We start from the raw sequence: 13,647 nt of genomic DNA, 5'->3' as shown, positions 1-13,647 counted from the left end.
GAAGAAAATACTCGTAAAAGAAAATCCTTGAAGAGGCATGCAATACTACAGTGCGAGCCTCCACAGTTGAGTTCTGACATTTAGTGACGAAAAGTGTATGGATATTCATCTGGTTATGCTAATAAGGGGCCAGAATGGAGAGCGAATAGTATTTTTTTCTGAAGAGCGTATTCCTACTTTTACTGTGGTCATTGAAAAGGACAACACAACGTTGGAAATCACGGGACGATTGGTACAGATGCTACCAATTGCATTTATTGAGCACTTGGAGGTATTAATTCAAGTATTTCTTGAAGGTGATGGGAGCAAAGAATGAGCAGAGATGAGAACTTCCATTGGGAAGATATAACAGCATGACTATCCGTCAGAGAAATCATATGCTTCTGATTAATGGGGAAATCTAGCCCAATAGAGATCGTGTCGCAAGTAGTAAAAGATACTAACGAGGTTGTCGTAAACCAGAGAACTTTATACTGTAGATTATACCTATAACAGAACTTCAGATTATGGTCAGTTGAGATAGTTCTATCTTATAAAAACCTTGTTAATGTATTGTAATTAAATGTACGCCTATTACAATTTAAGTTGAAGTGGAAAGGTAATAGTAAAAGCGTTGTTTTCGAGTCCCTTGCGGATTAAACGGCATCCAAATTGATCCCTGACTCTCCAATCTCTGCCTGAATGTTATATAACCACCGTAGTCACTAATATCGTTTGTTTTTCTTCCGGGGTATCTGTGGAACGCAGAGGTGAAAGAAAGTGCTGGGTAGAATGGATCTATCTACGATATCAAAATTGAATTAAAACTTTAAAAAAAAACTTCACAACCTTTCACTTAGTGAAATAACAATGACAAATTTGGGGATAAAAATAGAGAACCACAGAATAGGGAATTTTTAACAATTTTGGACTTCAAGCCCCAGATTTACAAGTTTTGAGCTACAATATCCAGTTTACAAAATTTGCAAAATGTCAGTGTTTAGACAAGGACAGGAATATCCAAATTTAAGAGCGCTTTGCTCCAAGGATTACAAGTATAGCCTTCCAAAGGCACTCCTCAATATTACAGTAAAATTAGGAAAGAGCTTACATGCTCTCCAATATTGACCAAATTTTAACAGCCCACTTAAGGCAACATTACACAAAACTTCACGATTTCTGGCCTCTCTAGGCACAATTTACAATTTAAATTTCTTTTAAACAGGGGTATCTATTACCCAACCTACTGTGCCTTTGTGGAAAAGGAACAGGTTAAATTAAAGGCCCGAACACAAACTGAATGGAGGTGCACACTTGCGCTCCTAGCTAATGAAGTATAAAATCCTTACGGGGCTCTCGGCCCGATGAAACAGGGGTTAATCCCAAACTACTGAGGTGACTCGAATGAAAGTTAATTTAATGCATTACAGTTACAAAGTCGTAGTCACCTCAAATCAAGTTGAAGGGGAACTCGAGAGGGTAACGCACTCTCTGTCCCCGAATTGCAGTTAAAGACTTTATGAAATTTTACATTAGCCGAAAGGAAATTTACATTTTAGAAAACAGGTTACATAGTTATAAATTAGGACCTTGCCCTCGTGTAAGTTTGTGGAGGTAGCCAGAGAAAAATAAGTCTGGTGGTCATTACCTTGGCTACTGGTCTGTCTGGCGAAGAATGAGGCACCTCGCCTCCTGTCTTAGCACACACACACACACACACACACACACACACACTCAGAAATACGGCGATCAAGAGACAAGGTAGCCAGAAAAGCCGTAGCTTATATACACGAGGGGACGGTTCTAGAGGGTTCTGAACTAATCCGGATACACCCTCTCGATTGTATTGGCAGAATCAAAAGTTGTACCGAAAAAAACCAACAAGAAGCCTGCGATAAGCTGAAAAATAATTAAAGAAAATTCTTATTGGCCAGATTGAAAACTGGCGGAACGAGAAAGAAGTGTTGCAACCTTTGAAATATATATTAAAAATAAATGAAGTTAATGTACTTGAGAAAACTCATAAGCACAAAATTTATTTCAATAACAACTTGTTTACCTTGCACCAGAGCGCATGACATCTATGGAGAAATGTCCAAACTTCTTGATGTACACCGAAACAAAACAAGTTAAAGCCAATCAGTTTAGGAAACTTAGAAATTACAAACTTCTCAATTATACAGTAGTGACATCTTCTGATTAATGTCCCAACTTCATGTAGTAGCAATTTCACGTTTGTTCGATAGAGAAAGTTCTTTATTGGCGCTTCTTTTGAATGAGCGGAGTTGAGGTGTACCTCCCGGTACAGTTTTCATAAATCAGTATACAATGTAAGACTGGGAACACATGGTTTCAAATTACATGTTGAAGATCATTATATTTTATAGGGCTTCCGTCTATGATATTTATTTTCATTGAAACATCCAATTATTAAAGCATTATTTAAGACTAGCAGTTACCCACGGCTTCGCACGCGTGGATTTTGGAATTTGATAAAAGTAATCTTCCTCAATACTGTACTAACACATTATCTGAACCCTCCCCCCCCCCCCCCTTCCAATGCGTCAATGCAGGCATAGCATCGTCGCACAAAGTTCTGTCGTACCCTTTCGAATATTCCCGGTGTTGTTTGAACAGCGACGTTAAATAAAGTTGAATTAGTAATAACTTCTGACTCGAACGTTTCCGGACTACGCTTCCTCATCTCAAATTCATCCATTTGTCGCCCTCCATCATCCCTCAAAGTTTATAACATCATTACGGGTACACCCTGTATATATGGAGGTGAGATTCCTTAAAAATCGGGAATAAATTCTAATGCAACCAGGAAAAACCATGCAGAGGTACGTGTATCATGTAAACTGTCTGATAAACAAATGTATGTTTTTTTTAATATTCCTTGACTATTGGTAATGACTAACCTTAACATGATAGTACCGCTGCAAATCATTTAGTATGTGAAATTTAACGTGAATTTCCTATTTGCTAAAGCAGTGCCTGTGGGTCAGAGGTAGATTGTCCAACTCATGATCCCAAGTGGGCGGATTCGATCCTGGCTGAGGTAATCAATTTTTGAAGGGCGGTCTAAATATTGGCACTCCATGTCATAGTTGTTGGCATGCTGAAGATTTCAGATGAAGCACTCATTATCACCCGAAAAAATGAAATTGCCTTAACCGCAGTATTCGTCCAGTAGAATTTTATTTTTGTTGGTAGATAGCAGAACAATTCAAATGTCTAAAATGGTAGGCAGGCCACTTAGATGACACCTCTTCAAGAAGGTCTACAATACGGTAACTGAGGCCATATGATTATTTTCATTTTATATTATTGCTTACAATAGAATCGCTTATTTCCAATTTAAATTGCGCTTTTGGGAAAAAGTTCGGTTGCCTAACTATGTAGAAATCAAAATATTATGCAGATACGACCTGCATTGAAACTAAGACACTTTCGATAAACTTTATTCTTAAAAGTGATTTTCCTCTTCCCAGTTGAACATCTGCTGGCAAACGTTGAAAAAATGTATACTCTTCGACAAGCGTGCCCTCAAAACTGGATGGCTCTCTTCGCTCTACAGAACTACGGCATGTTCGAAGTGATTGAGTACAACGCACTCTGGGTGCCGCTGTTGGCATTCTACAACCTTGTTGCCACCTTCTCGTGGAGCTACGTGGACCTGTTCATCATGCTCGTCAGCCTGGCCATCTCTTCACGGTTCCGCCAGTTGAACTACAGACTGACAGAGGACCGACCAGAGGTAAGCGTCGAGTATGTGAACATCGTGAAGTTCAGATAATAATGTATACTAGCATGTAAGTTTGGGAAATATAGTTAAGTTGTACACCGTCTTCTTCTTATTATCCTGTTTACCCTCCAGGGTCGGTTTTTTTCCTCGGACTCAGCGAGGGATCCCACTTCTACCGCCTCAAGGGCAGTGTCCTGGAGATTCAGACTCTGGGTCGGAGGATACAACTGGGTAGGATGACCAGTACCTCGCCCAGGCGCCTTACCTGCTATGCCGAACAGGGGCTTACGGGGGGATGGGAAGATTGGAAGGGATAGACAAGGAAGAGGGAAGGAAGCGGCCGTGTCTTAAATTAAGTACCATCCCGGCATTTGCCTGGAGGAGAAGTGGAAAACCACGGTAAACCACTTCCAGGATGGCTGAGGTGGGAATCGAACCCTCCTCTACTCAGTTGACCTCCCGAGGCTGAGTGGATCCGGTTCCAGCCCTCGTACCACTTTTCAAATTTCGTGGCAGAGCCGGGAATCGAACCCGAGCCTCCGGGGGTGGCAGCTAATCACACTAACCACTACACCACAGTGGCGGACTGTACACCGTCTTGATTACTGCAGGCTGATTGACTGCCAGGTACAGGAATTAAAGCAAGACCACTATAATAGCTCACATGGCAATTTCTTGTAATGTTGGCTACGCCGCTCTACCGACAGCTGTGACATATGTGCAGTGGCAGCACCAACAAACCGCTGATTACCTCATGAATATATAAGGTTGTTCGGGACATATTCGGATGCTTTTGCGACACAACTGCTATCTGTGAGATTGAACTACAGTGGCGGTGAAATGGTGTTATTGAGAAGGGTAAATTACATTGTGGACCTTTTCCTTTACCGTTTCTCGTATGACCAAACAGCGGGGAAAATGGGTTGAGCGTCACTTCTAATGATACAGTATCCCGATGCATACAACAGGAGACCCAAACTAAACCAAACCCCATGGCGCAACAGCCCTTGAAGGGCCTTGGCTACCAAGCGACTGCTGCACAGCCAAAAGGCCTACAGATTACGAGGCGACGTGTGTTCAGCACAACGAATCCTCTCGGCCGTTAATCTTGGCTCTCGAGACCGGGGACGCTATCTCACCATCAAATAGCTCCTCAATTGTAATCACGCAGGCTGAGTGTGGACCTCGAACCAGCCCTAGATCCAGGTAAAAATCGCTGGCCTGGCCGGAAATCGAACCCGGGGCCTCCGGGTAAGAGGCAGGCACGCTACCACACAACAGGGGACCGTTAGTAAATACTCGCCCACAAAAGGCTCTCGTAAGTGCGCAGAGGAGAAATCGTTGCCTGCTGTGTTTCAAAACTTTCGGAGAAAGGGATGCCAGTAAAACCCACTAACCTTAACTGAAATCCAGGGTGTAAATATATCTCCTTCCGCAGTGAGCACGACCATTCATAACCGTCTCCGGATGGCAAGTGTTTGCAAGGCGCACGTACATCACTTCCACCCGCGTCACATTGCCGAACGCAAGACCAATTATACAGAGTGAACAAAAAATGCCGCACGTGGAGGTCGGTATGCGGTTCCTCGTCGAAATTCACGACAAAAGTTTATCTTGCGAAACCTAATCCCACCAAAAGGTTTAATAGAAATTCGAGTTAAGAAACGAGGCTGTGGCAACACTGTAATGGCGTGCAGCGTGGCCAAGCACAGGTCGCATGAACTCGGCGCTGAGCCGGAGCTGTCACATTAGCTCAGTGAAACGAGCTATTGCCATAAATGCTGGTTGTGCGGACGCGCCAATGTTCGAGTCGCGTTCGGGCCTTTTTTTTTCAGTTAATGTATTAATTTTTTTTTTTTTTTGCTATGGGCTTTACGTCGCACCGACACAGATAGGTCTTATGGCGACGATGGGATGGGAAAGGCCTAGGAGTTGGAAGGAAGCGGCCGTGGCCTTAGTTAAGGTACAGCCCCAGCATTTGCCTGGTGTGAAAATGGGAAACCACGGAAAACCATCTTCAGGGCTGCCGATAGTGGGATTCGAACCTACTATCTCCCGGATGCAAGCTCACAGCCGTGCGCCTCTACGCGCACGGCCAACTCGCCCGGTGTATTAAATTGTATCCAATGTACACCTCCACTATGCAATACACCATGTTCTGTCCTACAGTTACATTTAAGCTTGTCCTTCTTACAGACGTAAACGCCCACTTTGTTTCGTCCATGGTACAAATAAAGCCAATACGTAGAACATAATAGTGGATACAGTAACATCGTCTCTATCCAATGCGGTACAATGAAACACAATACAGTACAGTAGGTAGGCTACACTGGATTGCCTATTATGCTACGCACAATAATTCCATAGTGTATTGACGTCCAGTCTTATCTTCACAGAGCCGGTACGTACACTTACGAGCAACGTTCACTTCACAGCAGATGTTCAAAGTGACCACCTTGCATTTGCAAACACTTCGCCACTCGCTGGAGCATACTTTGCCGGACCCTACGCAACACACCTGCATCCACAATTGCCGATGCAGCAAGCACGCGATCTATTAGGTCTTGTGCATCCATGGGTGAAGTACTATAAACAAGTTCTTTTAAGTGTCCCTACAAATAAAAATCTAGTGGATTAAAGTCCAGGGAACGTGGAGGCCAGAACATTGGACTTCCACGAACAATCCATTTCCCTGGAAACGCTTCATTTAACCAGTTACGCACAGTCATTCCAAAGTGTGGTGGTGCACAATCATGCTGAAACCATAGCTGTCGCCGAACACCAAGTGGAATGTTTTCTAAAGCGTCAGGCAAAGTATTGCCCAGAAACGTACGACAGCGGGGCGCATTCAACTTGTCCGGCAATAGGTAAAGGCCTGAAAGCACTCCTCCCACGATTCCAGTCCACAGGTTTATCCCAAAGCGTGCTTGAAAGCCACGTTCACGGGTTACATGTGGGTTGTGGTTAGACCAATAATGGTTGTTGTGATGGTTGAAAATACCTTCCCGAGTGAAGCTACATTCGTCACTCCATATCACATTCTTTATCAAATGTTCGTTATCTTCAACTTGTTGCAAAAGCCATTCACAGAACTGTCCTTGTTGAATGCGGTCTTCTAGCCGCTGGTGTTGAGTTAACGTGTAATGATATGGATGCAGTTTTTCGTCATGGAACACGTCAACAACCAGTGTTTGAGATGCCTGGGATTGCCTTGCAATATCACGCGTACTTCGCCGAGGTGATTGGTGAACGGCTTCAAGAATATCGTCCTCTGTTTGTGGAGTACGTCTAGTCCTTGGACGACCTCTGTCCACTACTTGTGGACGAAGATTATCAGTTTCCCGCAGGCATTGCTCAAGGCGACGGAAAACATTCTTATCGAGATGGCGCCTTTGAGGGTACCGTGCTGCTTACTCATGAGCAGCAGCAGAAGCTTGGTTATCGGATGCACCCAACACTTAAAGTATATCGACGTGTTCGCCGTTTGTGTACTCCATCAGGAAGCCGTCCTACCTGCACTTGACAGGACTAGTTATGGTTGTACACTGCGTGGTCAGTCGACTCATGCATTCAGTTGAATGGACCACACTGTCATGAGCTCGACTATTGTCATGTGACAACCGGATGTCATGCTTACAAACGCAGTTACATGACGGGAACTAGGGACCTGACGTCACACACACAAAAGAAAAAACCTGACGTAGTTTCTAGCTGTAGCTCCATGGTGCATGTGGGTTTGATAACCCAGCCGTCTACACAGTGAGCTGCGACGGCGGGTACGGTAGAGCGGAATGATGCACGGTTCTCTATTACATTCCGATGCGCTGCACGATGTGACAGTGTTGCCAGCTTCTCGTTTTCGACTTGTTTTCCAACAGCATCAAATCCGATTTGGCTATAGAAACTTCTGTCTTGCAATGGGATGTGAAATCGCATGCCGACCTCCAAGTGCGGCATTTTTTGTTCACCCTGTATTATTGCAGGATACTTTATGAAAGTCACAATTTGGTCACAATGGGTGAAATTTAGGCTACACTTCCCTGAATGATATGGGTCACATTTGGATCTATTACGTGTCTTAACACTGATGCCAAAAGGCGTAGTAATATTTTTCACCATTACCAGGGCACTTTTCCAAGAGGCTTAATGGCTGTCATCGGATACGGTTATGTGGATAAGTTGCCAATACATGAGGTTAAAATAATATGAAGATGAATACTACCTACCTTCCTACTTACGCCCCGCATTTGGCATAAAGACATCCTTTGGATGTACAGAGAATGCACTCTGCAGGCGTGAATTCACATAGATCAGGGATCAAACCTGACCACCAGAACATCCCTCCTGGAGTAGGAAACAGGGATCCGTTATAACTCATTTCAGGACGTTCCGCTGGAAAGCCCCGATGCGAGTTCTACGGATATCTGTTCGTTTGGACTCTTGGTATGTTCCGAGCTGTCAATGGAGAGATGGCGTGGAATGTCATTAGTAGACAAATATGTTTGAGTGGTCTCTTTAAAAGTAGGAAATATCACAATATGAAGATAAAGTTGGAATTCAAGAGGACAATTTGGGGCAAATATTCGTTTATAGCAGGGTCTCTCAGGGTGGTGCATGCACCTGTGCACGGTGCAAAAGACGACTTCGCTTGGTTGACCAGAGTGCAGATCCCCACTCCTCGATTTGGAACTGTTAGGCCCCTTAAAACAACAAGCAAGCAAGCGATTTGGAGCAATAGCGCTGTCTCTCTCTTTCCCCACGCCTGTCTCGCTCGCTCCACCTGTCTCCGTCTTCCTCACTTGCTCCCTAGCGCTCCAAATCCGAACCGAGTTGAGCCGAGTTGAGCCGAACTTAACCGAGTAGCCCAGAGACGAAGCGTTGGTCCGAGCCGAGCCGAGTGAGACCGATGCACTGTGCACAGGAACTCTGCGCCGCAATTTGCACGCGTGAGATTTTGGGCGTTTGAGAGGCCCTGGTTTATAGGAAACGGAGTTAGAGACTGGAATAACTTACCAAGGGAGATGTTCAATAAATTTCTAATTTCTTTGCAATCTTTCAAGAAAAGACTAGGGAAACAACAGATAGGGAATCTGCCACCTGGGCGAATGCCCTAAATGCAGATCATGATTGATTGATTGATTGATTGATTGATTGATTGCTTGATTGATTGATTGATTGATTGATTGATTGATTGATTGATTGATTGATTGATTGATTGATTGAAATCCTTTTGGACTCTTGAAACGACATCTGAAACATAGCCACAGACAAAACCTTATTGTTCTATTGGAAACCTGTTGTGAGTAATGAGATAAAATTCTCAATCCCGTTCTCCAGTGCAGATTATTGCAATAAAAGCTATGACGTAGGGCGATAGTCCACAATGCTGGTAGTTCAATAGAACAAAATCGGTGGTAGAGGCATGATATTTGATCAGGTAAAAACACTTTTAAAATCAGTCGGATAAACCCCGACAAACCTTCCATTTACGTACTTCGTAAATTCGAAGTGTAAGTTTGAGTTATTAGGCTGTCTTTTCCTCTGCAGAAATACAGTCCCGAATACAGTACAACAATATACAACTATTACGAATTCCAGGCCAACAACAAAGAAAGGAAATAAGAAATTATCACACACAACGATGAGGTATATCCACGTTTCGCTAATAAGGTCCAAAATGCTTAATTAGAAGCGGTTCGACATCTTTTAGTTTCAGAATGCTTACAGTTTTGCTGGATTCATCATCATGACTTATTTTTTTTTTTTTACGTTCTTACTAAAACCCTATTTTGAGTCAACGTATAGTCATTTTTACTGGAACTAAGACTGAGTTGCCCCCTTGTTATTTTGTTAGTATAGCTTAATCCTTTTGGAAGCAGTTAATTTGAAATATCAGCTGCTTGTAGGTTTGAAAATGGACAGGGTCCCTATTTTCTAATCAAGAGATAGAACGTATTTTCCAAGTTGAAAACCTGTTCCTATCCCGTCGTTACCATAAGATCTATCTGTATCAGTGCTGGGTAAAGCAAATTAAAAAGAGAGAAAGAGCGGGAAGAGAAAAACAGATGAAAGGAGTGTGTATTTATATTCCTTGTTTAATATTGTGTCTTTTTAGATGTATGTCATACTGTAATATTTATATTTAACCTGTGTATTTGACAGACTGGAGAACTTTTAAGTTATTTGCCTTTCAGTTTTTTATAATCAGTACTTTAATTTCAAATAGTTATCGTTATTTCAATTATATTTTTATTGTAGCTAAATATAAAATCCGGAAGTGCAAAAATTGGAAAGGAAGTTTGATATTTTGAACACAGACTTGATGGTGGTGCATTCTTGGTGTGAAGATAGAATTCCATCATTTCCAATTTAAGTTTAGTAAACATGTGATAAGTGGAGATGTTACGTTGTTGCGCATATTTATTATGACAATATTTTAAATAATATACCTATGTTTATTTATTTATTTATTTATTTATTTATTTATTTATTTATTTATTTATTTATTTATTTATTTATTTATTTATTTATTTATTTATTTATTTATTTATTTATTTATTTATTTATTTATTTATTTATTTCGTAAGTCGATGAATGCTTAGTTGTTGGTAAGCATACGGAGCAGAGACTGCTGTACAAAAGACTGAGCGGATGTGGAAATAGAAGTACGCATTTTACAAAAATTAATCAGTTCAAACATTACCGAGGACATACTTCCTTCTAGCAGCTATGCTGGAACATCACATGACGATTCTTCCACTCCCGCGACAGACCATATTCAGACTAATGTAAATGAAAATAATATATCCGGTTCAACTTCTTGTGAAGTCGAGAAAATAAGTGAGGATGACGAAATGAATCGAGTGACTAATTGAAGTGGAATCAGTGACTGCTCTGTACGACCTCTGTAAAGTTCATTCTTGTGACGATCCACTCAATTGAATTCCAGTGAATAGACTGGAACGGAAAGAACGGATTCGAAATGGAACATACAAGCCTATACTAGCACTAGCTGTCATAGATGGCCTAGGCATCACTGAAGAGGCGTACTAGGGAAATGAGGAGTGAGGTAGTTTCCCGTTGCTTTCCTCACCGAGCCAGAGTTGCTATTACATATCAGTCTGCCAAACCCACTGAAATGCATGCACCAACTGACCCTATGAGCAACATTTTCACACCATTCATAGCAGGGACTGGCTGCATAAGGATTGGCATTACTAGCATCGCTCATACCTCAGTCACTTTCATATTGTCAAAGCCAAGAATAAGACAGAGACAGATCTATGAAAGTAACAAAATTGCTCTAGCCTATACCAGAAGAAAGTCTTACAAAGCTTAAAAAAATTGACCCTCAATCTTCAATCGGTCTTTGAACAGCTAGACAAATGTCTTCAAAATATTTATTTTGATTGCTTCTATGTTGTCACATTGTTATTTGATGGAGCACCTACGATGTAAAAGTCAGTAGGTGGAGTGCAGATGAAATGCAAACAAAAAATTAGTAGCATAAAATATATTCATTGTTATGCTTACTATTTGAATCTCGTTCTAGTAAATGCATGTTCTTCCAGAATAGGAAATTCTCTACTTTTCGAAGTCTGCGGAGTTGTTCAGAGTTCTACACTTTTATAGACGGCAGTTGCATACGCGACACGATGTTGTTGAATAATTCTGTACAATTTTGCTGGCGCTTCAAGAGATGGTAGACACGGTCAATAATGCTGAAGCCAGAGCAAATGGTCGTGGCCTTTTGTATCAGCTGAAGACTTTTTAATTCGCCTTGTCCCTAGAAGTGATGCACCCTATGCTGTAAATGATTCTCAAAATGAGCAAATTTCCTCAGGGTCTTGAGATAAATTTGACATCAGCTTTGAGTACGGTACAGCCACCCCGCAATGTCTTTTCAAGCAAAAGGAATGATACTTTAAGGACATTTGACAAGTGTCTATTCAAAATGCAATATTTTCATCATACGAAACTTATCGGGAAGACTCAATAAACGTACTATGTATAATAAAAGGCACATGTAACGTACCCATGATCGGGCATAGTAAAAAATTTAAGGAAATATTTTTTTGGTATCCGCCACTGTGGTGTAGTGGTAAGTGTGATTAGCTGCCACCCCTGGAGGCCATGGTTCGATTCCCGGCTCTGCCACGAAATTTGAAAAGTGGGACGAGGGCTGAAACGGGCTCTACTCAGCCTCCGGAGGTCAACTGAGTAGAGGGGCGTTCGATTCCCACCTCAGCCATCCTCGAAGTGGTTTTCCGTGGTTTCCCACTTCTCCTCAAGGCAAATACCGGGATTGTACCTAACTTAAGGCCACGGCCGCTTCCTTTCCTCTTCCTTGTCTATCTCCTCCGATCTTCCCATCCCCCCACAAGGCCCCTGTTCAGCATAACAGGTGAGGCTGCCTGGGTGTAGTACCGGTCGTCCTTCCCAGTTGTATCCCCTGACCCAAAGTCTCACGCTCCAGAACACTGCCTTTGAGGCGGTAGAGGTGGGATCCCTCGCTGAATCCGAGGGAAAACCAACCCTGGAGGGTAAACAGATTGAGAAAGAAGAAAGACAGAAATACACCTTTTTGGTCTGGATTGCTCAAGGCATTCAATAGCACTCAACTACTGCAATGAATATGGCAGACACTCTTCATTTTGCCAAGTACATTCCTTTTGTGATGCTAATTATTTGGCCATTCCCTCGGTGAAAAAAGGAGAATTTCTTGTTGTGTAAATGAATTCGCAGATTCTAAACATTTTCTAGAGACAAAGAGGAAGAAATGAGTCACGATTTTTTATCCTTTTCTCGACTGTCTCACCTCAGCGACTGACAGTAGACTTTAGCAAGGAACCGTGCGGAAAAGAGCTATCACAAGCACATTCTTAAATATGCAGGCAAATAAATCTGGTATTCAAACGTTGTTCAAGGCTTTTCAGGTTCCTCAAGACATCTTGGAAGCGGAAATCGTACTGCTCACCTGTGAAAATTTTACACAAAGAGGAAGTTCGGCGAACACTCTTTGGACCTGGCTGAACTGGTTTAACGAAAGAGACGAAAAAATGTATTCTCTGTGGGTTTTCTAAGCTTTTGGAAATGTTTCCCGTTATTCCAGTAACCAGGTGTCCTCCAGAAGTTAATAAGCACCACCGAATTTAGAAATCCACGTTGTAGCCTCCAGGGATACTATTCCTTAATACAGGCTGTAATGTTCGCTGATGGATTGCATTTCACTGCTATTTTTAATATTGATAAGTGAATACGTGTAATGATCTACCTGATGTTAATCTTTCGACACTTACACTAAACTAACACTACCGTGAAGAATAATGGGTACATCTTAAGTTTCACTATCTGTTACTTCACCAGTAAATAAGATAAGCCGGTCAGCTCTATGCTCTGTCACTGTTATCCTCAGGAAGAGAAAACGTAATTTCTTGTCTAAATTGAGTACGTAAGGTAAGGGTTATTCTGCCCGAAGGCAGGTCCGAACGTCCGCAGAGGTGTGCCTGAGCCGGAGTTTACGTACGGTAGGGTGGCCAGTTCCTTTCCGCTCCTCCATTCCCTTACCCCCCACCAACAGCGCGTGGCAACCCATCCAAATCTTGACCACGCCCAATGTTGCCTAACTTCGGAGATCTCACGGGATCCGGTGATTTAACACGGCTACGGCCGTTTCTGAAGTTAGTGAGCCCCTTTTTTATTTGATAACTTCGTGACAGGGAAACAACCTACTTCTTACCAGTAAATCAGCTCTGTTAGGCAGCCCCCTTAATGGATATATAAACACTACTGTCACTTGTCCAAACACTAGAATGCTCAGCTAGCATTCGGGAAATGGTGGGTTCGAACCTCACCGTCGAAAGCCCTGAAGATGGTTTCTTCCATGGTTTTCCATTTTCACACTAGGAAAATGCTGGGGC

General features: G+C 42.4%; 1 protein-coding gene across 1 annotated transcript in view; it reads left to right on the top strand.

Annotated features, from left to right (window-relative positions):
- Positions 1-13,647, top strand: part of LOC137498914 (gustatory receptor for sugar taste 64f-like) — a 90,093-nt gene that overhangs the window by 28,265 nt on the left and 48,181 nt on the right. The window contains exon 3 of the mRNA XM_068226730.1: positions 3,474-3,739. Within this exon, the coding sequence (XP_068082831.1) occupies positions 3,474-3,739 (266 nt within the window). The remainder of the gene's footprint in view (positions 1-3,473; positions 3,740-13,647) is intronic.

The sequence above is a fragment of the Anabrus simplex genome, chromosome 1 (assembly GCF_040414725.1).
Source record: "Anabrus simplex isolate iqAnaSimp1 chromosome 1, ASM4041472v1, whole genome shotgun sequence".
Taxonomy (NCBI): Eukaryota; Metazoa; Arthropoda; class Insecta; order Orthoptera; family Tettigoniidae; genus Anabrus; species Anabrus simplex.
Note: the sequence above shows the minus strand (reverse complement) of the source record. Positions and strands in the feature narration are given on the sequence as shown.